This window comes from Ylistrum balloti, unplaced genomic scaffold (assembly GCF_031769215.1).
Source record: "Ylistrum balloti isolate Yb309-2 unplaced genomic scaffold, AGI_CSIRO_Ybal_v1 Utg369830, whole genome shotgun sequence".
Lineage (NCBI taxonomy): Eukaryota > Metazoa > Mollusca > Bivalvia > Pectinida > Pectinidae > Ylistrum > Ylistrum balloti.
The window spans coordinates 1082076-1108085 of NW_026781993.1; the positions used below are offsets into that span (position 1 = coordinate 1082076).

Genomic DNA, 26010 nt, shown 5'->3' on the forward strand with positions numbered 1-26010 from the left:
ATCATGTCTTGATCCTGGGAACAATTACAAACAGGAAAGCACGATACCAAAATCAGACACAGATTGAAAGACAAACCCCAACATTACCCAATCCATTTTATCCCACGAATAATTAAGTCACCTCTTGTTTTCAAAAACAGATAATCAGGGGATCTTGATCATATAACAGTCTGAGAGAATAGATGAGAAGACTGTGATAAATTTCCATCGAGATGGACAACAGATAGCCATGCCACTTAAACACCTATTGAGCCTGTTATGTCAACATACAAAAATCTTAGTTATGTGCTTAATGGATTTAAACAAAGAAATAATCAAACGATGATGTCCCAAAAAAGATTTTACAGAAAACAACACATTTGAAATATGAACTGCCACACAAGTACAGTTCTCACAGCAATAAGATTTAACGCACCAGAATCACAAGTTTCAAACAGATGACATATAAAAAGAAGTCAAGGATTTTTGAAGATTTAAATGTCTTTTTACTACATAATACTAAGCTATCAAACAGGGCTGTATGTCCAGGAGTAGGCCTCCGTGTTACACACAAAAGTTCATTCATAAAAGTTTCATGTGAAACATGAACACCCGTTGATATTGGTCATTACCAAATTTTTTACTGTACTTTTTAAACAAATACCATTTATCTATCAACGTTAGCATCCAAAGCTTATCGTTTTTCCTTGTGACATGTTACAAGTCTGTCTTTGTGCTTAAAATCTGTAGTACAAAAACTATCAGCTGAACGTCCCAACCACAATGTCTTTGTTCACCTGAATTTTTCTGAGATTGTGACAGATTACAGAGTGTTTATGCTGATACAGAACAATATGCAGTTTTCCACATCACTGAAATTTTCGTTTGACAACAAATGAAACCTAACCCATGACAAATACCCACAAAAATCACTGAAGCTTTGAAGCTGCTAAGTGATTCTTGATCCCACCATGTTTATTTCACTGTGACATTTTAGGGAGAAAGAGTGTCGTATACGAACAAGCATGCACAAAACTAGATGTGGCATGGATTTCAAAAACCTGAACAGGGGGAGGATTTTTTGTCATGTCCCTTTATATATTCATGCAACTGACTTTAATATATTATAAGGTACAAGACACAGTTACATTTACAACAGCATGGACTTAAAATAGTAAATACATAGTAAACAAAACATGACTGAACATTATTTTCTAAACAACATATATTACACACGCCTTCTGAAACATTCTTATTTCAAATTTGAAAATTATTCTTCTTTGAATCTATTTCAATTTCATTATAAACTCAATGATGACAGCTGATTTTTTTTTTTAATGATTCAAGGTTTAGTTTCATGATTAAGGTAAGAAAATCTTACCAAGCATAACAACTACATAAACATCGACATCAAAACCTGTCTTACACATCTACATACAATTACATTTTATAATCTTATTCTAGTCAGTAAAAATATCAAACACAAGTTTTAAACAGTTTCATAAATATTAAGTGTCATTCCCACACACATACTTTTATCACTAAATTTATTGAGATCCAAGAGTATAAACTCTTGACAATATCTATGTGTAAAACCAAGCACTCAAGCCACAGTATAGTGGCCATTTCTCAGAAGTCCTTGTAGGGTGCACATATAAAAACAACAACAGGACCCCTATCCTGTACAACGTTTAATAGTCTGATACCTCTGTTTCAATACTTATCATAAGGAAATTCTTCAACTTAAGTTAACTAATTAAAGGAAAAATCTTAATCTGTAAAACTTCTCAACAATTTAATTAATAACAGTTGAAGTTCTTTGAACAAAAGATCAGAGTGCAATTTCATCAGGACAATTATGATTATGAAAAGCAAAGATGTCCATCACATACACATGTAGTTACATGCATATTAACTTACGTCTTGGCATTTCTTCGGTGACAGATTCCAGGAAGTCTTGGGGTGTCATGTAAGTAACACCTTTGTATTCCACTGAGGCAAACTGTCTGAATCGTACCTCTCTGTACGTGTGGGGAATTCGGGAATCTTTACGTTCATCTTGACCCTGTAAAAACCATTGTGGTATTTCAAACACATCAAATCTAGACATTTGTACAGGTGTTAGTAGCACAAGAACAGAAGGTTGTCATGTGATGTTACAGTGCAGACAAACGTCATAATAGCTATTACAACAAAGACCTGATTATGACACGACATTATGACATTGAGATAGTATATATGTCACATTTCTACATCACCTCCCCATGTGAAAGCTGATTCAATATTCCAAAGAGATTTCTTTACCTTATATACCAATTCCATACAGCTGCTGAAGATTACAATACGGTGTTGTTCTGAGACATGCAGATTGACAAAAACTACATAAATAGAAAGTTTCAAGGCAGCCATTATGATCTGATGAGCTTGTTAATATAATCCTGGTTATTTGGAGAATGAGGTATAACTAACTTGGATTCACCTCTAGATTAATTACATGGTGGGTATAGTTAATAAAGCAGAAGATGCTTACCCTTCCTGAACACCAGATCTTAATTATTCTTTTACTTATTCAAGGGTATCTGTGTACAGAATAATGATGTTGAGGACTTCTCCACTTTTTTTTTTTTTTTGTCATGATAGTATTTCAATAGATGGATAACAACATAACATTGAAATGTGGCAAAATCACTGAACAACATTCTATTAAAATTGAGGTGAAGCATCTTACTTAAAGACACCACGCACAAGCTAATCTATGCTACTAGATTCCTGTGGAAACAAACCATGAAAGCAATCCTGTAACACACCTCCAATTTTCATGGAACCTCCTATTTTCACAGCATAGCTATATATTTTTTTCTAATTTCTAATGAAAACAAAGATAAATCACAGAAACTAATCATAAATAAATTAAAATTTAACATAATCAGCTATTTATACAAGCTAATGCTTTACAGTTGGTCTACAACGTAATCCCGTGTGAAACTTTTCATTCAAAATCCATCAGTGGTACCAACAAAAAAATTATAAAACATTAAGATTTAGAACAAGCACGTTAAACAACCTCTTACCGGTACTAATTCCCCTATGTCATGCATAATGTTAAATTCATTTATCCGTAAAGACATTTTTGCATGCAATCTAATCATGTGCTGAAACACTATAAAAGAAGTGGGATTCGTAATACAATGTTCTTCATACACACAAAATTTGCTTCGTCAGTAAACCAGTATATACAATCAAATTGATTTTGTTGTGAAATGAAATATATATCAGCTACCAGTTCTTGTATATAAGCTATTGATAGGCAAAACTGATTTGCTGGAACCTGCCTCGGGAAAATAATTATATATTTAAAAATAAAATATCATTTAATCCGATAGTCATGAATAATATTTAACACCATTTAAAAGGCTTGTAAGTTTGAGTTGTTTAATAGTAAAGATATATTGGGTATCTTTTAACCTCAGTTTATATGCTTTAACATGGCAATGTTTTCCGGTCGGATGTATCAGCCCTGCCAGCCAGCTTTAGATTTAATTTGAATGCCTAGAGTTTGAATCAGCAATATCATAATATAGGTGCACTCATTGTGTTGGTAGACAAATGTTCATCTCCAACATCACATGCTAAGTCAACAATTTTTATCAATAGGAAAAGTTTCAAATGATAAATGTTTGTAATATCAAAAATCTCCCTGTCACCAATTTCAAAACTATGTTGTTTATAATCATAATTTCAATATCAAATGTAGAATTTTTGGTAACTGAAGTCATTTCAAGCAATATCTAACTTGTTAAATCTCGTGAAAGAATGTGCCACATTCTTTATTGTTTAAACATCATTAGAGTAATACTTGTTGTCTGTATACCTAAGTACCACAAGATTGGAACACACACAGCAAAAACATATCCTAATCTCTCTAACCTTTGTAAATCTTTAAAATTTCACTCAACTGTGCAAACATTTTGATGAGCAAGTTCCTTGTCTGTTCTAGCTAATGTCATTACCTGAGCAAACAGGTCGAATGTCACAATGTATATACTCTAAAACATGTGGACATTTATCAACTCCATGGAATGTTTCACACTTTTTCCAAGTTCCTTAGTAGAAATACAATAGCCCCTGGCCTTGTAATCATAAAAGTGAAGGTTTTTTTCACATTTTTTCATCAAAACGTCATTTTTTACAAGCTGCAATGAATGTGTACAATATTCTACAGGGGTAATTATCATACTGATGACATTCTGCCTTTCTATAAGCTATCTTGTTATTAATCCATCAATGATTCAGTTTCTACCTTTTCAAATGTCCCCAAATAAGTATATCGTTTCATTAATAAAAGTGAACACCTTAAAAGATGAAAATCTGATAATTTTTCAAAGATAATTATCAAAGATTGCAAAAAAACTGTTTTCAACACAAGTGTAAGGAAAATAGCAACTTACAAAAAAAAATCCTGCAATCTAAATTACTCGTAATATTTATTATAAAAATTCAAGTTGTACAAGATTGGGACAAAGAAAAATACCAGTTCTTGTAATAAGGTATAACACCACCAACAGGTAACAAGCTAATTATCTAGGTCAAATTAATCAGAATAAAGAAAGGTCTCCTGATAACAAAAGACAAATTTCACCTGTACAGGTCAACTGACTGTAGAAATCATAACATCTGTTATTTACCTGGATTTCAGTCAGGTGTGAAGAGATAATATTTTGTTTTATGTCTCCAAACTGATTGAATGATAATGATATATGGACCAAGCTACAGACTTGTTTGTTTAACAAATATATATGAAAGAGACTAAAAGAGTAACTTTTGTTATCAAAGCATAATACAATCAAATTTTATCACAATAGCAAAAAAATTTGCCGTCTCCTCTTAACAAAACCAAGCTCATTCCAACAGCATTTTTTTATAAATCTTATTACAAACAGGACATTGAAATACTTGTCAAATAATATCTACATGTAACTTTCAAAGTTTATCTAAAATGAAAATCTGTTGGTCAATCTCACAAGTCTGAAGACATGTTCGTCTTTTGAAATTTGAAAACAATCTAATTTTGAGTTGTGTAACTTAATACTGTTCTTGACAAACTTTGCTTTTTCTTTCGGTGGACAATGTTGAGTGAATACATGACAAAATATGGTATATGATGTCTCTTACTCTACTGCTGTTCATGATTAAATCAATTGTGATACTAGAGGGGAATTCATTTCACTACCAAATAAACTGACATCATACTTGCTACTACAACCATTTCAATTGAGTACTATCTTAATATTTCTATATGTAGAAGTCTTTTCATCAAAAAACATCATTATTCTTTTTGACAACTTCCCCTATAGGGACTTTTAAAAGATACCTAAGGGCCCAATTCTCCTTATAATGTTACATGAAGGTTCCTTCATAGTGTACAAAGCACCCACTCAACATATAAGTGTGTTGGATATGTCTCTTTCATCTCTCCAGAGCTGATTATTAATCTTTAATATATACAAGCAACATTCCACATTGATGACAGATATGGAAGATGAGAATCTTTATTCAAGTTAAACACATATCATTATATATAGCTGATGGGCATTCTAGACTCTGTACATTGTACCCATAATGTATACATGACTTGAATAATATTTAAACAATCATCTTCGTGTGTCATCAATATAGATCATCACCATTGTTTAGGTTAAGACTTATACCTAACATAATGTTTTCTCTCCTCATGTTTAACATCACAATTTAACGCATGTTATGAAATATTTGAGATTTCTGAATCTAATCATATAAAGATGTATTTGTATGATGGATAAAACATGTCAAATATATCTTTTTTAAGAAAAGTGAGTCAAATTCTTTGAAAAAAAATAAACAAGTGAATCAAATATAATTAGATGGAAAGAATATTCTCCAAAATTTCTGGGAGAATTTGTTTTTTAAATATGGAATTGGCAGTCAGTCTCAGTATCAAAAATACTACTTAAAGTGATATTGGTTTAGTTATTCAGTAATGATGTTATCAACTAATGGACAATTAAAATATATATACACAAGAAAACAGTTTCAAATGAATCTGTTGGAAACGCCATTTTAACTTCATATGAAGAAAAATTTAATTTTTTTAAAAATTAAGATAAGAATGAAATTATGTTTTAACAAAAATGTCCAATTGCTTATTTTTCTTTCACAATAGATGATAAAATTTGAAATTCAAATATTTTTAATAAATATTATGACTTTGTTCAAGCTTTACTTTTAATTCTAGATATTACATTTATACTATGAAAAACGACTAAAAATTAAAAACAAGAAATTGTGCCGTGACCAAGTTAACTGCTTCGAAGTAGGTCTTGTATACCTGTAACATTGTATCCGAGGACAGAATAATAGATAAGGGATGACAATGGTTTATTGTGCCCACACCAGATTTAGCCATGATAAGGATTAGCACACTGGAGAACATCATGAAGATAAACTCAACAGGGTTTGTCTGGTAGTGCCAGGTTGACATGTTTAAACTTGGACCCATATTTATTTACACAATACTTGAATAATACACATCAGTCTTTCTAGTCCAATTCATGAAATAGGTCTATCTACAATCATGACAAAACAAAAAATCCCAACAAACAAATATTACAGTCCCGGGTAGTACTTATACCAAGTCTTCATACTTTGGTCTTGCATAGATCTGACAAAGAACATTCAATAATTTTTGAACAACTTATTTATTAATTTGCATAATAATGTAAGGTAAACTATCACTTTCATGGTATCATAAATATATATATAACCAGAATATTTACTATTAATTAAATAACCATTTGTTACATTAAATATTAATAATTACTGGAAGTAAATGATATATATGTCATGCATCTACAGCTCTACTTCAGGTTTATTACGAAATATATGTATATATATATATATATATTTAATCCCTTCCAATCATTCTCTTTAGTCATCTCTTTAGTCGCTTCCTTATGTCAACCCAAGTTATCTCCCCTACTCCAACACAGGTAAACTGTCAAGCAATGTTTTGATAGCGGAGTTGTTTAGTTAGCCAAGGACCTCTCGCCTTCGGGAACCAGCCACTTTTCAAAACCAATAACATTCCCACCGTAAAAACACAGTTAAAATTACTGAACCGAACAAAATTGTTTCTCCTCAAAATCCAGCAACATCAGCAGTCAAGTTTTCACTCATATTCAACATGTCAAAACCTGGTTATGATAGCCCCGCCCACACCATCTATTTAAAGATACCACATCACGGAATTTCTCCCAAAACTCTTAAACATAGTGCTGAATGAACTAATACTTGTGCTTTCTCTAAATAATCACGGACTACTGAGCAGAAGCTAAGAAATTCCCCCAAGGACAGAAATTGAAATACAAACCTCAGATTTGGCCGTCACAACTGGTAAGATTTCTGACGATTCTTGTCTAGTATGCCATGTTTTCCACGCTAATACACCAGTTATCGTTGCCCCGATAGCTGTCGAGGGCGTTAAGACCTTTTTAATGTTTACTTGTCTTGTAAATTGTCTCGAATTTGTTCTTGAATGCCTGCAACACAGCAGCACCTGCCTCCGAAACACGGACGTCGCCATGTTCATTTACAACGCATGCGCAAGGATCCGGTATACTCGCGTAGACTCTAACGGCAAGCCCTCACATTACACTGAGAGTTCGGTCCGGTAGTCAGTTTTGGATATATAGCTATCATTACAGTGAAAACTTTTGTTTGATATGGATTGGAATTTATTAACAGTAACATGGGATAAACCAGACATAAAACAATCAAAGGTATGTTTTTTTTGGTTTATTTAGAAAATATTAGCAAAATAATTTATTTAATCAACTGGATGACTGTTGGTTACCCTGAAAGGAAGGACTTCTCGATAAGTGATAATGCCGAGCTAGGTATATATAGGCGAGCTATATATTTTCTAACCCAGTTATACAGTAACTATCGGAAATGTAGATAAAAATAGTGGATTAGATTATTAATTTGATATGTGCAGTAGCAACAACAGTGTATGCTACACATGAACATTAAAATGTCGACAGGTGTATTGAAATATGTATGGGTTATTTATTTCAAAAACATTTTTTTTTATTTTCAAACTCGAAGTTTTTTTCTCTTATGCTCGTTTGCTTGTTGTAAGAAAAATACACTTAAGTTTTTATGCTGAGTAGACAATACTTTTCTTTCCTTTTCTCTAAACAGCAGTGCCGTTAAACTTGTAAAGTGATGTTTGATTTTGATTTTTGTAGTGCCATCGTTTACGCGTTCTTTTAGGCACGTATATTTCTATCTGTCAAAAAAATGTCTGTTTGGTGGATAGGGCTTGCGAAATTGAAGACAACTTGATTTCAACTCTCATGAATAACAAAAAAGTCAGTAAAATAATCTTAGTGGATATTATACAAGTAAGGGTATGATAAATGTGATGAATGAAGGAAAGGTCCATCTTTTCTTGGAGGCTAAATTGTACATCGTGCATGTTCAATTGTGTCAGCGGTGTCGATACCGCCGTATACACACATACTGTACATTGTAGATATATTATATACGTACATTGTGTATTCCAGGTACCGTTATACGTTCGTACAGGTGTATTCAGGCTCACCTTTCACTCACTTTACCTACCTGTACAAAATTGACTTTACAATCAGAATACTTGTATTGCATGGCAGGAATTTTCACCTGACGGTTCCAATCGTCTCTCTATGGGTATGGTTGTGTATGGGTTGTCATTCTTTGATGATTAACTGTTAGGTTTGGTATTGATCAAAAACTGCATAGATATGTAACGAATATATTGTCGGTCAAAGAAAAAACATATCTTTTTATTACATAATCCATAACTCCCACGGGGCACCATTAACTATTTCATGTAGCTATTTATCATGGCATATCGTATTATTTACCTTGAAATACAGGATCGTTAACATCATTTGTATCTAGTTATTTTACCTGGGAAGATTTTTTATATACCTGCAAATTCTTTTAATTTCCCTTAATGTTAATCTCGGATAAGATTTCAGCAGTGATAAAGTTTTGCCAATGAAATTGATATATGCTAATTGATAATCATTAATTGATTTTGAGCACGTGGCATGTTGTCAGTTAGAACGTTAATTTGGGAATTTGATTGACAGCTTTACTTTACAGGTATGGAATATTATGATAAAATCATGAGTGTTTTAAACTTTTAGTCGCATGTAAGATTTGGAATTATTTTAAAAAGAAAACATATTTAACATCTACATTTGTCGTTACCTTAAGCATCATGAAGCGATATTTTGCCAAGAAAACATCACAAACAGGCTATAGCTCGAAGCATGGTTTTTAAACGGTTTTATTTTTTTCCGTTAGACATAACTTAGAACCTTGCTCTCTCTACATAGTCATTTGTATCGGCCTGAAAGGCGGTGAGGATCTTAGCACAGATAAAGATGACAAATACCACTATGTATGCCATTCAGCTAACAATGGATACCCCGTCTGAACTTGTTCGTGAGTTTTAAATACACCAAAAAACGGAAAATAACAAAGAACCTCCACGAGTTCGGGCGAGTTAGAAATGTACATCGTTCTAGGCGTGTAATACTACTACCGTGATGTCAGTTTCATCAACAATTTGCATCGACCGACGGGCATGCATGGCTAGGTGAAGTACGCACAGAGTAATTTTTAATGGCTTACGCTGAGATTACATGTAGTTATCAGCTGTTACTTGTATCCTAGGATTTTTACTTAGTTTAAGGTTAATATGTATACCTGTATACAGTAGCTGTTTAATTTATCAAGTATGTACACGGGCAAAATTGTAAGATGTAATCTATTTTTACATTACATAAGAAAATAGGAATTTTCCACGTTGACACCCAGAATAGGTGTATGTTATTTATAGTTTTACTTTGATATATTTAATGCCGACAGATATATGTGTATAATAATCATTAGAATATGTAATTTAAGTGAAAAGAATTTAGGTGTTAATGACCTTGTCGTGACTTAAGTAAAATCGTATTTAAGTAATTGTGTCATTTGCACATGTTTTTTTACTGATATTGTGCAACCGACCAGCCGTGATGTTAATTGTTTTTCCTCCTTTGTTACAGCTACAGTGCGTGCTCTGGCAGCATGAATTACGTACTCTGGATTTTACGTTACGTTTATGGAACCAGTCACTGAACCTGGAAATGTTGGAATTATTTCATAGGCTCCCGTGCTACAGTTCATGACGGAATACCATGTGACCATTTTATTATAATTCAATTGGATTTACATATATATATATACATATATATAAAGTGGTGAAGAATTTGTGAATTTTATTATTTTGAGGAGAAATCCAGCTTTAGTGATAGACTACAAGATATTAGATAATTCATCACGAGAGAATTTTGTGAATTTCAAATGATCTTCATCAAGTGGATGTGCATGTATTATTTTAGATTTTACAACACGTGTTCCCCAACCACTCAGTTAAATGCACGTGCGTGTGCAAGGCGGTGTCCCCTGGTGTGTTTTGAGCAATGACCACGCATGTTTCACAGTCTATCCCCGGAGTAGACCACTTCACGACTTTAGCTTTAGTACTCTTGTGCCTGCTTTCACAACTGCCCACCGGAACCAGTATGTCGTATTCGAACAGCGGACACCCGGACGCTCGCGAAGCTCTGAAGAATGAACGCCTTCCCTGGGAACTTCCCATAGATAATGGATCGGTTTTCATCGCAATAAATGACGTCATGCTTTTACAGATAACACCTGATGGAGCCATCAGCGGTACCAAGTGTCGATCGTCTAAATATGGTAAATACATTTATTCATTTGTTACGAAATTAGGTACAATTTAAGGTAAAATCTGATGCTTAGTTAATATCAGACGTATTTAATGGCGTTCTCGATATTTCAAAACAGTACTCTCTTTCAACTTTAAATTTTTGTTCCAAAAATCTTGAAACATATTTTTGCATGAAGTACCATCTTTTTTACTGATTATCACCCTCAAAAGAACAAAAACGGCGTATTCTCTTATCTTCAGTTTTTTCTTATGAAATCTTGCTTTCCATATCATCCAGATTAGAGTTAAAAATCCAGGAATTTGACTACATACAGATGTACTTCAGAAATCAACTGCTGATTCGGTTATACGTAGGGTATTACTCTTATTGCCCCTCCTATTTATATTAAACAATATTTGTACTTCGAATGAAAAACGGCTCTTTACGACCACCAGGATACAGTTATATAGTTACTATATTGTACAATTACACAGTAGAGACTGCGAGTCTTTGTAAATCAATCATGAAAGTTTGATTGCGTTCTAAGTTTGAATGCAGGTTTTGCTTCTAACTTCAGTATACAAAAGATATTATAACTGTGTGTGTATTTTTTTATTTTCTAGAAATGTATAGATTTTGTAATACATCATTCCAATTTATATACATATATAAATGTATTTTTTTTTAATTAGTTTAATATGAAATTCACGAGTTGAAGTGAAAGGTAACAGCCAAAACCGTGTTTTTTCTGCTTTGCAACCTAAAGTTTGACTTTATGAATATAAACGATAAAATGAGGACCTTAGCGACGTTGTTTTTTCTCTTCGGCTGCAATTGGTGTAGAACCCTTTCCCATCCTTCTGCCGTTCCTCCCCCACACACACCCTTCTCAGATACGATATCCTTTGAAGTATGCCCTGTAGATTTCAGTCCAAGGCCATCTTGCACCAACTGTTTTCTCATGGTCCTGATCGGTGAATGGGTGCAATGTCTATATATCTTCATAATTTTTCTTTAAAAAAAACTGTCAATTGATTTACTGAAGACAACTATAGTTCGAGTATTAGCACCTGGTGATGGTTTCTTACAGAAAACCTCACAGCAGTATTCCAGCCTTTATTTCACGCTAAGGTCATGTTTTTAGGGTATAAAATTAGAGAGCGTGAAAAAGCGTTTTTTGGGCTTTTTTTTAATACTCGTATCCTTGTGAAGTGTCTTAATTTCACGACGTGAATCCGACCTTGTTAAAGGGGCGGCAGACTATCAGTAAGGTACTCTTGCTAGTCACATAGTTGTACACACTCATATACTTTACCTGGCGGACAGAGGTCGAAGGTCAAGTGCTCAGTATTGCAGGACAGAACGCGAATTGATTTGTTAATTAATAGAAAGTGGTACCAGTAGTTAGCCCCATCACTTTCCAGTCAGACACCCAGTTCTACATAATATACAGATAGGTCGTATATCACACACATATATTATTTTGTATTCTATAGGTTTTAGCAGCATGCTATGTTATTTCTCAGTTCGGATTGATTTATCAACCGAATATGTGCTGACCTGAAAAATCCGTCCCATATATCAAATCATTATTAGAAAATGAAAGTGATTTACATCATATAATATCTAACACATTTTTATTAGTATATCACACTTGTTACTGATAATTTTCACATATTATTGATTTCTAATGGACTTGACATTTCTAAATAATGTGGCCGGTTTATATCAATTAGAAGTTGCACTTTGTGCCTTAGATGGCACACGATTTATCAGGTTTTGTACCGCCCTTAGTAGCATTACGTTTGTTGTGTAAAGAGATAGCTATGTAGCAAGGACAGATAGCGACATTACAAACATAACATATATTGTGTTTATTGTTGACTCTCTCCTTTCTTTCTTCATTGAATCCTTCATTTCTCCCATTCCTATATGTTTTCATTAATCTGTCATTCTATTCTTACAAAGTCATTGCCTTTCATTCCCTTTTTATCCTTTCTTTTATTCCTTTCTTTCCCTTTCTTTCAATCTTCCTTGCCCCTATAAGATTCAATGTCTTTCGCTTTCTTTCCATTCATTCATGTCTCCAATCTCCTTATGTCACAGATCAACACTTCAGTTCCCCTTATTTTATCTTCTTCCCTCTCTCCATTTATCAGTTAAACTCGTCCTTCTAAACCACACACACATTATATATGTCCCTGTATGAGACGACCAATTCGAATTGCATTCCACACTGAGAAGATTTAATATAACTTTATAAGAGCTGTATAAGCTGACTTATGTATAAAGTTATCACAGCCTAGGGGTTTGACTTGGTTCAAATGTGTCTCGGCTTTATGACTTGTATACACGTCTTAAAACTTTCTTGTAGTAGGGGCAGTTTTCTCTGTTAACGTTAACAGTGTATAGGTTTAGGTAGAATGATTTTCACTATGACTTACTTTCGAAGGAGGTTTGACATCGTACAAAACAAGATATTAAACATTGAAATATGTAAGTTTATTTTGTCTTTTTCACTTTTTTATCATTTTCTTATTTTTTATGGATTTTTTCAGCAATGTTGAAAACGATGCCACACTTTATCAAGAGCAAGAGGGTGATAGTTGTACAGGGCACAGAGACACAGCTTTACCTTTGTATGAATGAGTCGGGGCAACTGTATTCGTCACCAGCGGTAAGTTTTGACGTCACGACGTCACACCAATAATGACTCAGAAATTATAAAATTCTTGCCGCTTAATGCCAATTAATATTTTACAGCTGAATTATTGAAGATGAATAATTTTTTTTTTAGATATTTAAATTCAATGCCGAATTAATTTATTTTTACTCTTACGTTCCATTTCCGAGAAGATGACATGCATCACTTTGATTTTTTTCTGTGTGCGTATATTAATTTGACTTTTATTGTTGTGTTGTAGAATTCATTCACTGAAACGGAATGCAGTTTCAAATTTAATGAACAATGGATTCAGAGCAATGACTCTACATTTAATAAAACAGTGTTTCGCCTATCAAGACTACGGCACCATAAGAAGCCGTTTTATGTAGGGTTAAACTGTGACGGAAAACCTATAGTAGCTAAAGACTGCAGACAGAGAAGACTTTTAAGAAAATATCTGTTGTTCAATATGGGTGACTTTCGACCAGAGGAGAATTCAGGGAGTTGTGAAGGGATATCACCACCAAAGTGCAAACGGACGTATTTAAAATTCTGTAGGAAAGTGGTTCGGAACTTTTTTACGACATCCGTGAGGGAACTGAATCAATTTCGCAAAAGACATTGTTTCAAACGTCTTGGACGAGAGAAAAATCGCTCAAGAAAAATAGCCGAGAGATGTAATCTAGGGTCGAGTAGAAATAGAAGGCGGGCACGACGACGACATCGACGACATCGACGCCATCCAACATGAAATCTGCTCTAGAGCTTCCTTGGACCTAGCCTGCTGGTCAGTTCTCACTGTGGACTGACCATTAATGAAAGGTGCTACTTCGGGCGGCGTTAAGAACGTCGAACACAAAACTTCTCGATAATGTGATCGTTCTTGTAATTACGTCACATCCGGGCGACACGTCGTTCAATCGAAAGTTAGAAGTAAGCAGAGAAAATACTAGATATTTTCGAGCAGATATAATTGGATGGTATGTTCAACATTGGAAGAATTCTATGGCGACACTTAATCCTGTCCAATTATTATGCTCATGTATTGTTTACGTCATAAACAATAAGCGGTGACATCATCATTTTATTGTCGCAATCTGTCTCGTTCTCTTCCCCAAAAACTTGTGGTGACCAGTCGGTGTTTATTTATAGTTATTTATTTGTAATTTATTCGAATTTATCAGGTATAAACCAACACAACAAATGAGTACGAAATGTTTATTGAAGCATTTCAAACACAATGTTGTAGTCTGTGATTAAATTCTTATCCAAAAATGTTACTTAACGAAAGAATCGATGAGGAATGTTGATCCTAGAAAACAGCATTTGCGGTGCTATAAAGTCCAAAGCATTTTTTTATTGTTATTGTTTTGTTTTCGTTTTCGTTTTCTGTGGGTTTTTTATGAACATGTTGAAAATAAATATCTTTTCCATTTCTATAACTCCAATAAAACAAATACTATCATTTTCCAGCTTTTGAAAATTAGATAAAGAAATTATAATCTTCAAACCAAACCTTTGTTTAATTTGGCATTGGACGCCTATAGGACTTTCACGATCAACACTTCCTCATTGACTACTTAAGAAATTCCAGTTCAAAAAGCACCTGTGATGATGCATGCCATGAATGACGTCATAGTCCAAGTCACGTTTAGAATGACGTTTAGAGCTCCATAATTTTGCATGATACTCATTTTTTGAACTGAAGACATGATTATTTTATCATTAATATTCACTCACTGGCTTTGTCACTAATTGATACGATCATAAGTGTTGTTCATTTTGATAATCGCATTTGTTTTCATCTCGTAAATCATTTTCTCATACATCTGATTCTCAGACGAATGCCCATTTCATTGCCAATCTCTTATAAATGTATATAATTGAACAATATTATGATCTGACAAATCTGTCATTGTTTCGTGAACTTGTGTCCAATAACAATTGAACACAATTAATTTCCATTTTACATTATTTTTATTCAAATGCGGAGTTGTCGTAAGTGAATTAAATGGTCCCTAAACTACAATGAACTTAACTGATTTCGCCTACTTAGTGAAATCACACAATTCCTCCTTTCTATTGGTGCTATGTTGGTATTTTCCGTTATATTTTCGCTTCCAAATCGAGTTCGAAGTACTTTTATGTATTTCAGAAAAAAATGAACACATTTTTTTTCAACGTCGAATATAAGTAAGTTTACACTGGTATTTATATATTTGGTTTTCTTTTTGCTTCAAGCATATATCATAAAACGAGTTTGGCACAACGCCAGCAAATTACACGTTGATTCTGATATCGACTTCCAGTTCCGGTACAGATGAAATAATATGCGTCATATCCTGTTGTGAAAAGTTCCGTCTATAAAGCATAATCTACTTTTGTTCGTAATGAATTAACAAATTTTCGTCTCGATCTAACCACTTTACGTAGACTTTGAAACAATATTGTTTCTTAAAGATATCGTCGCTATGTCGTTTCCCGAGATATCGTCGCTATGTCGTTTCCCGAGATATCGTCGCTATGTCGTTTCCCGGTCAGCGTTGTTTGGTCCCTCTATATACAATACGTGTGATCGTTTTTATGAGAATAATTTTATTTTTTAAATTATAGCTTGAAACCCGTTTAACCTACTACAACGCTGAAACTATCAACAGTTTCGGAAGAAGTGTCTCTGATGTCGTCACTTCCTGTCCTGCGCGCCAACCGTCTGTTAACTTCCCGTTTTATATTTGTTGACAGGAGTTCTCTCTACATTGTTCCTGTTGATTCTTTCACTGACTGTCAAATATTGTGGACCAATTACAGTTATGTCAAAATGGCGGTCAGGTTTTGTCATATGTTGTATTACCGAAAAATTTCATTTTCATGAAATGTCGGGTTGTTCCAGTAGATACAAACTTTGTGTTGATTATGACTCTGGAAGATGTATCCCCCACAATGTTGAATGATGTGGCATACAGGCTTTTAAACCTGCCTCCCTGGATTTTATTTTTGTTCAGTCAGAATGTTTGTGATATCAGAAGATATGTGACTTCAGAAAGTTGAAATACCAAAGGTGAAAGTTAATAATCGAAAGTAATTTTATTATTGTTGGAATATCATGCCAACTTTGTTATATTTTTTATCGGCCTGATAGGGATTCCTTCGATGTTGTGGAGAATACATTTTGTTTCATAAAGTCATGATCGAATTTTTATGGTGCAATATAATACATTCGTACATTGTACAAATGTCCAATTCAAAATGCAATTATTCTCGGAGGTTGAAAATGGAAGGCTTTGTATCATATCTTGAAATATGGATCGAGATTTTGGTATTTTGGCGAGTACCGTGTCAATTTTGTCCATACAGCACATGTATTATAAGTATATGTGTAAATCCATGTATATTGTAAATTAGCTCTGGTGCCAAACACAACTAGGTCGGTGTGGCCTATTTTATTGATATTTTGTCCTATCAAAGATGCTTTTTTACACACAAAGTCACAGTGACTAACTTTTCTGACGTAATAACGTCTTTGTTTGTGTGAAAATCTATCATGGATCCTTTTAATAAATCAAAAAATCTTACCTTTTTCAAATTAGTTTCTTTTGTCTTTTATTGGGTTGATGATCAACGAAATATCTTAGTTTTTGTTGAAAATCGTGAAAATGTCAAAAATCATTTATTACGTTTGATGACCAGAGTAAACCATCACATCTAGATATGAAGCTTAAAAAGTCTATCTGGTTTTGCAATATCTAGCTGCAAATCAAACTTGGTACTTAGTTTGCTGCCTTTGGCACTTTTGAAATATATTCTTGCTGAAATAGGACAAGCTTGTCTTTTTCGTGTTATGATATAGCTGTTGCAGTAAGGACAAAACTGACAGGGAAGCCAAGAAGGAAAACTGTTATTGTTTGTGAGAACTGGGAAAGATGAGAAGTGAGATGAGAATTTTTCGTGAGTGGATAAGAGCGAGAATTTGGGCGTCATTTGAAGGAAAGATCTGTTTTCAGAACGAAAGCAACCGCACTTGCGCCAGTGTCTTAAGACATTATAGTTTGGTCATAAATCAAAACTGAATTGTCATTTTCCACCGGTAGGTTTTGGTAATTTTTGCAATACTTCAGTAATTATTGAATGTGGTGATATTTTTAGTAAGATATATACGTATTTCATAATTATATTGAAAAAGGCGTTCTTTTAGCAATGGGTTTTAGAACAGGATAAGACGAACCACTGCACGTGACGGCAAGTTTTTTTTTAAACATTTATAATGAAAACAGCGCCATTTGCATACAAATATAGAATGTTCAACAAACTATATGTGCTTGTAGGTACCTAGTGTCAAAGTATTTTCAAATTTATTTTCCCGCTTTCGGCATGCTATTTAAAAGTAGAAATGCACAACTGAACACTTTGTCAGCATTAAGAGTGCAATCTTTTGACTTAGAGCATTATTCAAAATTAAAAAGTGATTAATTTAATCATAGAAAAAAATGAATGACTATAAAGAATAAATGTTTCATCCGAAATTGGAATGTGAATGCCATTTATAGAAAGCGATAGTCATACCTTCGTGGAAGGCTTTTTGATTAACACAGTTCCATATAAAGAGTTTCCACTTTGAGCATAATAGATTGAAAGTTCAAGAACTATTATATGAAGTTTTTCTGTAACTTTGATAATTTCTATTTCCTCAATAGATCATATTTTTAAACGAAACAATTACCATAAATTATGAAACTTTGATTCATGACATCATATGGAATGAATCAATTGATAAATAATAAAATTACATGTCTCTCCTCAGTTAAAAGTCTTTCAACATTGAGTATAAAATAGGCTTAAACCTACACAGTATTATACGTACCGGCCACATTTCTAGTAAATGCGGACAGAATTATTTGACCGCTGGTCAGTTCGATAAATAACGCTATTGTGTTATTTTCTGTTATTTCAATTATGTAATCCATTGTTACTAAAACGACCTTGAACAGCAGTTGTAAGATTTGTCTTCAAACGTTTGAAGCTTCAAACTGCATGAAGATTATGTGTTATGTTGAATGTCGTTAATATATTTCTCAGCACTCCTAATTTGTTTGTCCATATACAATTTGACAGTTATACAATTGACAGACAAAATTAAAATGACAAAATATTTTAAATCATGTTGTTGAGTTGTTTGTTAGTGTTTGTAATCATCATGGCCGATAATCACCTTTACATCATCACTGCTGAATCGGATTTTTATTATCGTTTGAAATTTGTGCAATTAAAAAAATGCTCCATTGTATTGGGATCATGAATACAACATAACAGTGAAATTCGCATTTCAGTTTTTCAATACAAATATATTATACGAACGACAAACTATTTTTCGTGGTTTGGCGAAGTTTTCAAGTAAAATGGTGCAAACATGCGTACTGTAAACAGTTCCACGATCCCAGTGCCATGTAATTAAATAGATCAAAATATTAAACGAACATTGATAAAAACTCTCTGTTATAAGGATCGGGACTACAGCTTTGCCATTGTCATGCTTAACAGTTCTTTGCTGTTGAGATGAAGTCTGAACTGTCCTGTATTTGTATCATATGACAGAATGCAGACATACTGCCATTTTAACCGGAAGTGGTCGGTATTTAATTGAATCAGTTTCAATAATTTTCTTCAGCTCCAATTTAGGCTTTGTACATACATATCTTGGAGTTCTGTGCGGAAAGAGACTCCGGAGATCATCTTGAGAATAATAGGAATTATATACTCTTCATGCCTGAAGGATGAAATGGTGAACTGTATTCAACCGTCTGTCGATGGGTAGAAAATGAAAACGAGGTCCACTATTTCAGTGTACAGGTGAAAAATTAGAATATATATTTTTCTAAGAATTTGAAAACAGCATGTGGTACCGGGACCACGCAATCCACTTAGGGATATATAATGGCAACTGATAAGCGAAGTGTTTTGTTTTTCATATTTGAGTTGCAATACCACGACTTTCTGTTCACGGAAAGCGGAGATCGGGAAATCCAAACAAAATGTCAAGTTTAGTGGCCGCTCGTCACAATCCGTAATAAACACATTTTACGATTAGTGTAAAACCTTGGGTCTCACGCAGGTGTTGGTCTTAGTACCGTGAGCTCTACTCGGGGATTATTATCCGTAACTTTTCCATGCGCTTAGGTGCTCTTGGACAAACAAGCGAGGCTTCGAGTTACGTAAGTCACGGAGAGCTAAGCCAAGAGTAGGCACACTTATGTATAACATTTGTTTGTTCGTCACACTGATGGTTCGATATATCACTTCACATGCGTGGACAAGATTTGGGTGTTTCGGACATCAGCACAGAACTTAGCAAAATGTTTCGTGTATAACATTAAGCTATCGTACTTATCATGGTAATTACTAAATTTATACTTCTGTATCTCAAAATGTAGATTCCATGTACAAACGTGAGGAAATTTCGAACAAAAAAATTTTGGATCGCCCTGTAGTAGGACACTTAGCTTTCTGATATTAATGTCAGTCACAATCAGTCTGTCAAATATGATCTCCTACGTGAGAAACCCTCCAAAGTCTTACTTTAGAAGTTTATTTGGACACCATAAAATTGTTACATAAACTTTCCTCTACACAATTTAAAGATATTCGGTAATAGGTAAACACTTACAGTCACGTGATATGCTCGAAAAGTAGTGTACGTTATCTAAAGGGGTTTCGGGGTCAACTAATACAGCATCGGGTATGTATGTAAGTAAATATGCCGAGCTATGTGGTTTCTCCAGATAAGTTCTTAACTTTATTTCCCTCCACACAAAGTGCTTTGAACCTCCGGTTATAGTTTAATAAAGTCCGTTCTTCGATCTTCTCTTTATGGTTGATAAATACAACAGTTTAATTTTTAATAGGGGATGGTTCTATGATCAATGGAAACTTTCCATGCTTTTTTTCAATGTTGACAGTTAAGGACAGTCATTTTGGTATTAAGATGAAATCATACTGTTAGTAAATTTTGAATGCATTATTGTAGTAAATTCTGAATATCCTCAAAATATATTTTTTAGTTAATATTCGCACCTGAACTGCAGCTGTATTTATCTAATTGTCTAGGGAAAATTACAAAACATAATTATACATACAAAAGTTGAAAGTCATATTTGTTGTCTAAGATCAGTTAAGTGTTTTTATACTGTCAGAAAAGAAATTTCCCGATGTTTTAAAAGGGCGATCCCATTTCCAACACATGGTTGTGTTGTTTTCATTGATTTAGTGGCAATATCTGATCAACGAAATTACAGCATAAAGGCTGTGCATAGTTTCACGCTTGAATTGATCAGTGAAACGAAACCTATTGTCAATTTCACTGTGAAAATATGTCGATACACTTTTAGAAAGACACGAAAAGCAGTTTCTTTAAACAAATTTTACAAAAATTACCTTTCAACATTAGGTGTCCATTATTTTTAAAAATTGTTTTGTCGGCTAGATTAATATAAGAAAGTGCAAGGTTACTTTCTCTGTCAATCAAATTACGAATAATGATTAATTTTCGTGATAAAGTACAATGATACTGGAAAGTGTTTTTAAAATAAAAAGTGTAAATCACCAAAACAAGTTTTCTTTAAAGTCAGTTTAAATACCGTCGCCACACCTTTCAGATGAATTGTCAGAAAACAAAAACAAAAAAGGTTGATCACAATAGAAACTGGAATCCGTCAAAACAAAAAGGAATCTTGTCAACCACATTCTTGTTACTGGTGACTGTATTATGACGAGAAAATAAGACATCCAGTGATTATATATATACAACTTTGGCGTGCCAATATTGAGTCAATCTCAAATAGGCGATTATTTGGATGTTTTATGTATAATTAAGAACGGTTCCTCCCTGTCTGTAAATCACATAAGGATTTGCAATGTTGACTAACAACATTCCAAAATGCCAATTACCTGGGTACAATAGATGCGTGCGTCGTGTTTGTAGATAAAAGTAGGTAAGTATTATATAAACAAATCGGGTCAATAATGCAGTGCTATATCAACCGGAATTTGGGAGTTTTACTCGGAACAACAAATATTTGTAAGAATATAGGATTAACTGTTCTACTGTCCACTGTAAATTTACCTGTCTGCAAGAAAATAGTTCACAATAAAAACTAATGTAATTTTAATTATTTTTCCTTGAATATTGAGGAACATACAAAGGTATGTAGTTCGACGCTCCCAACCCGTCACGGTTTGTGTTTCTCGGTAAGTTGACAAGTTGAGAAATTGAGAAATTGAGAAATTGAGACTTGTCTGTGCCCTAAGGCAAGACACTTTACCCGCTTTGGATAGCATTCGACGGGCCTCATATATGTGGTTCAGTGAGGTTGCAACCAGCTACCACAAGGAAACCCTGCCTCAATATGACACCTGCTGTTCAAGGGGCGATAACACTGTACGCAAGCAAGCAAACAAACAAATAAATAGCTATTATGCAATACTTGCTGTTACTTAAATCAAATTGTTAAAGTTACACACATATTAATGATTGAAAGCGAAATAGATTCGAGGAAACGTGTTTGTTTATTGAAGAATGTGTTTGTACCAGCAATGTATAACAAGACCGCCTTTAAAACATCAGTTTTAATTTTGCTATTCTCACATTTTTCGCTATTTATGCAGCCTTTTCAAATTGTGTTATTTCAGAGAGATGACACTTAAAAAGAAGACACTCTTGAGCTATACGACATCAGTAAAGGCCACTTAAGTGTATATTAAGTGACCAAGATTTCGAATCGATTAATTGCCTAACGTGTAAGGGTGATATGTGCCACGTCAATCACCATCCCGGAAGACCCAGACTAGGGCCTCCGTCTGTTTACGTAGTTTACCTATAAACAAACAGGGCCTGCACGCAATCTGGTGAACTGTTTGTTAACTTACTTGGACATTACAAACCAATTCCTTAATAAAGATAGAACGAAGGGGAGATACTGAAAATCCGTATATATATATTATTAATCTGGTCGCCCCTCGTCTATAATCTGCCCCTCGTCTCTGGCTCTTTTGAACCCCTTCGTCCAGACCGTTCACACTACTTTTCAACAAGACAAAATATATATTCAGACTAAAACTCACTGTTACCTGGATTATATTCGAAGTCTAATACCTTATTTTCTCTCTTTCTCTTTCCTTTGTCTTAAATGTTGAGCAGAATGAGAAGAACAAATTTAAAACTATCTTTCTGTCCCTGTCCTGGAGATAATTCTCTGCGCATGTCAGCGAATGTAAAATATAAACATCCGGATTCGGAGTCAAGATCGACAAAAAGAGACTTTTCTTTCATAACCATTCACTGGTAACAGAGAAAATGTGGACTTTTTAGTTTTAAGGGAAATACGTCCCAAGTAACCAGCATACATAAATCTACACTCAGTCCATTCAATATCTCCAAACGATTTAGCGTCTGTTTTCTTGCATGGAAATGCTGACGAGAGGACGTTTACTTCTTGCAAATAGAGTAAACTGAAGCTCAACTTATTCTGTAATACACGAATCTTTGTTAAGTGCACACATATGATGTTATATGCGTTAAGTTGCGGAATTTGTTTTTTCCGGCTCATATAATTAATGAAAAGAAGAAAAGATAATTCTCTAATATGATTTTTAGAAGGTAATAAACATCAATATCTCCCTCGTACAGAAGTAGTACATGTATATTACTATACCACGCCACTGCAATATACTATCTATGACTACTATTGATAAGTAGTATACAATATGCGTCCTCGGTACTCTCGGTTTTATCTACATACATTCAAAAGGTCTGTGTAATTAGCTGACGGTTCCATCATCAATGTAGTAACGGTGCTTGTTTATCTTCTCCCAATCGACCTAACACCACATTTTGCTGCTGATATCAGGAGAGATTTTCTGCGCTATCTTCGTACTAGTGGTCGCCATAATTATGTCCCGTCATTTTGGCACAAAGTCAGACAGACAAGAGGTCACGCTCAGGGTCATTGCTTGTCCAGAAGATACACAACAACTGTTGAGGTTTCATGGTGGTAGGTATTTTGGAGGCACACCGGCTGGAGCTATTTTGACATTGGAATCAAAAATCGCATTGTGGATGTTTCTACCAAAAAATGTTAAAACTTACTTTTAACAGACATAACTGATACACCATCTTGTAATTTTGGATTGTTGCTCTACTAGATTCCAGAAATAAAATTTTTATCGATGTTTTATTTAGGGCTTCATCTATAAGGAAATAATTGCACTATTCTTGATCGAATCTTGTTATTTTTAAAGGGGTGGTAGAAATTTGGAGATAAACCGTCTGGTGCAGATCTAGGTCAACATGAAGTATGTAACATTCAAAGGAATGATGGTGAGTAATTTGGAGGTACGCCGTCTGGTGCAAATCTGTGTCATTAAAATTGAAGAGAAAAGTTATTTCAGATTCATTTGGCCACTTATATCGACCTCAATTCACATCGCGAGTGACTTCGATGAAGCGAAAAACGCTTTCCCTTCCGTAAGACACGGTCTTATTCTCCATTAATGTTAATCTCTAGTTTGTTTACATTTCACCCTTACGGCTTACATTATTGGCATGTGTAGTGTAGCTCTTTAATATTCTATCTATACTGTAGAAATCTAGTGGATAGCCCTATATGTTCTTATATGGAAAACGAAGAGACTAATGAATAGTTACGTTGCAGTTTTTCCGCCAAACTCCGTGTACATGTCTTTGCGGCTATAAATCACCCAATCTAAACACAATTGCTTTTATTCGGTGATGAAGAGTTATCAAACGATGGAAATGCCTTGATTTTTAATGTACGCAAATTTTCATCCTCAGATCGAAAAGATTTGAATAAGTGTGCCTTATTTCCTCTCAATACACGCATGTCTAGGCCTTTACCGTGACCTTTATATACGTATACAGTTAGTATGTAATTTTAAATTGTTTTATGTTATATCTGAGCGACCTAGTCCCTCTTTCTCTGTAATGTATACCCTAGAGACAATGTACTATGAGTATTACTGGGTTTTTTATTCTCACATATTATGTTAGTTTATGTCCTTAACATGGATTGCGTTTTTTCAAACTGGAGATGGATTTATATAAGTTATAAAACTTGTTTCCATATCTAATTTCAATTAGGTGTTCGATGTTACTACTGACGCTATGTAAAGAAAAGTAAAGTTTTATAATAATGTTTATTGAGAACTGCTTTTTAACAAATGACAATACTGAAATAATGCTCAAAAGCACCTTTATATGATATTACATAGATATTGTATTGACGGTGGCAATATGACCAAAAATAAATATGTATAAGAAATAAAACCAGCTTTAATACAGGTTTTCCGTTTTGCTTATTAGGATATCTAGGGTATCTCCATGCCATCATAATGATTTCTTACAATAATATTATGACGTCATAGCATACATATCGATAAAAAACGAAAAACGGTTGAAGAGAAAAGTTAAAACTTGTAGAATAAATGAGTTATTTAATAAGATATTAGGTTGGTCCATTAATGGATACCAATCCACTTCAAAGTGATTCCGTTTTGTGATGAAATCAACATATCATGTAGTAGGCTTTTAAGGTATTATTGTAGCTAGATATTGGCAGTACACATCTGTTCAAAGAAAAACAAAATATTTACACTTGTATTACATAGTTTCAAGATGACTCTTAACACACCTACTGATATCAAACATGGTGATCAGGCTTGTGACCTTGTCACTACTTCTACTTTGTGTAAAAGCGCGATGTTTGTTTACGTCCTTCGTTACTGGTGTTATAAACACGGTTTTAAATGAGACGAGGGAGGTAAGACACCTAGTTGTAATGTTACACGAATTATCAATCATTAAAAAAAAGTAGATAAAAACGTTAATTTTATAGTTTGCTCATGAAAGTGTTTTCTTCTCATGGGTGATGTCAATGATACCGAGGCAATAATACAACATTATTTTTCTGGTATGATATGTCCGTTCAGTTGAACTCCCCATTGTTCCAAAATCATTGATGAAGTAGTTTATTTTAATGTTGTTTTCCATGGGTATCAAAGGTCAATGGTATTAGGATTATCTTTAACTTTGTGAATATGAAACTTGTAAAACAATTATTCATTATGGAATTCGTCATCGTCTCCAGTATTTATGAATTGTCTAGGAAATGAACCTCAAAAGTTAAAATCCTAATGGATCAATTAATTTGCTGAGTAGATCTGAAGGTTTGTGCCAGGTACGAAAACATAGTATCTAAAACCTTTAATGTTCACGCGCCAATAATTTTCACGTTATCTACGATAAACATATGTTCACGCGCCAATGATTTTCACGTTATCTACGATAAACATATGGCTATGAAGCCGTGCTTGTAACGTGTTCTAACAAAACGTCCATACGGTTTAAACTACATAATGAGATACAAAATGGTACCTTGAATTTGAAAATATTTTCATGGATTTTTGTATTTCAAAATTTTACTTGTTCAAACATTTTGAAATCATTTAGGTACTCAAATAGGAAAACATATCCATTGAAAAGTTAAGGACACC

At 33.8% G+C, this 26010-nt stretch overlaps 2 protein-coding genes across 2 annotated transcripts in view; one reads left to right on the forward strand and one right to left on the reverse strand.

The window, feature by feature from the left end:
- LOC132545121 (calcium uptake protein 3, mitochondrial-like) overlaps positions 1-7597 on the reverse strand; it is a 142900-nt gene extending 135303 nt beyond the window's left edge. The window contains exons 1-2 of the mRNA XM_060208792.1: positions 7385-7597; positions 1900-2044 (exon numbers count right to left, since the gene is read on the reverse strand). Coding sequence (XP_060064775.1) covers positions 1900-2044; positions 7385-7597 — 358 coding nt within the window. The remainder of the gene's footprint in view (positions 1-1899; positions 2045-7384) is intronic.
- Positions 7598-10535: 2938 nt separating this feature from the next.
- LOC132545127 (uncharacterized) lies at positions 10536-14203 on the forward strand. The gene is made up of 3 exons (XM_060208797.1): positions 10536-10815; positions 13346-13464; positions 13712-14203. Exons 1-3 carry the CDS (start codon positions 10536-10538, stop codon positions 14201-14203), a joined length of 891 nt encoding a protein of 296 aa, XP_060064780.1.
- The last annotated feature ends 11807 nt before the right edge of the window (positions 14204-26010 follow it).

Excerpts from the sequence above, each read along its gene's own strand:
- LOC132545127 (XM_060208797.1), top strand. The coding sequence starts at position 10,536 with ATGACCACGCATGTTTCACAGTCTATCCCCGGAGTAGACCACTTCACG. Across the intron at positions 10,816-13,345 it reads GTGTCGATCGTCTAAATATG|CAATGTTGAAAACGATGCCA; the intron begins GTAAATACATTT and ends GGATTTTTTCAG. Across the intron at positions 13,465-13,711 it reads AACTGTATTCGTCACCAGCG|AATTCATTCACTGAAACGGA; the intron begins GTAAGTTTTGAC and ends GTTGTGTTGTAG.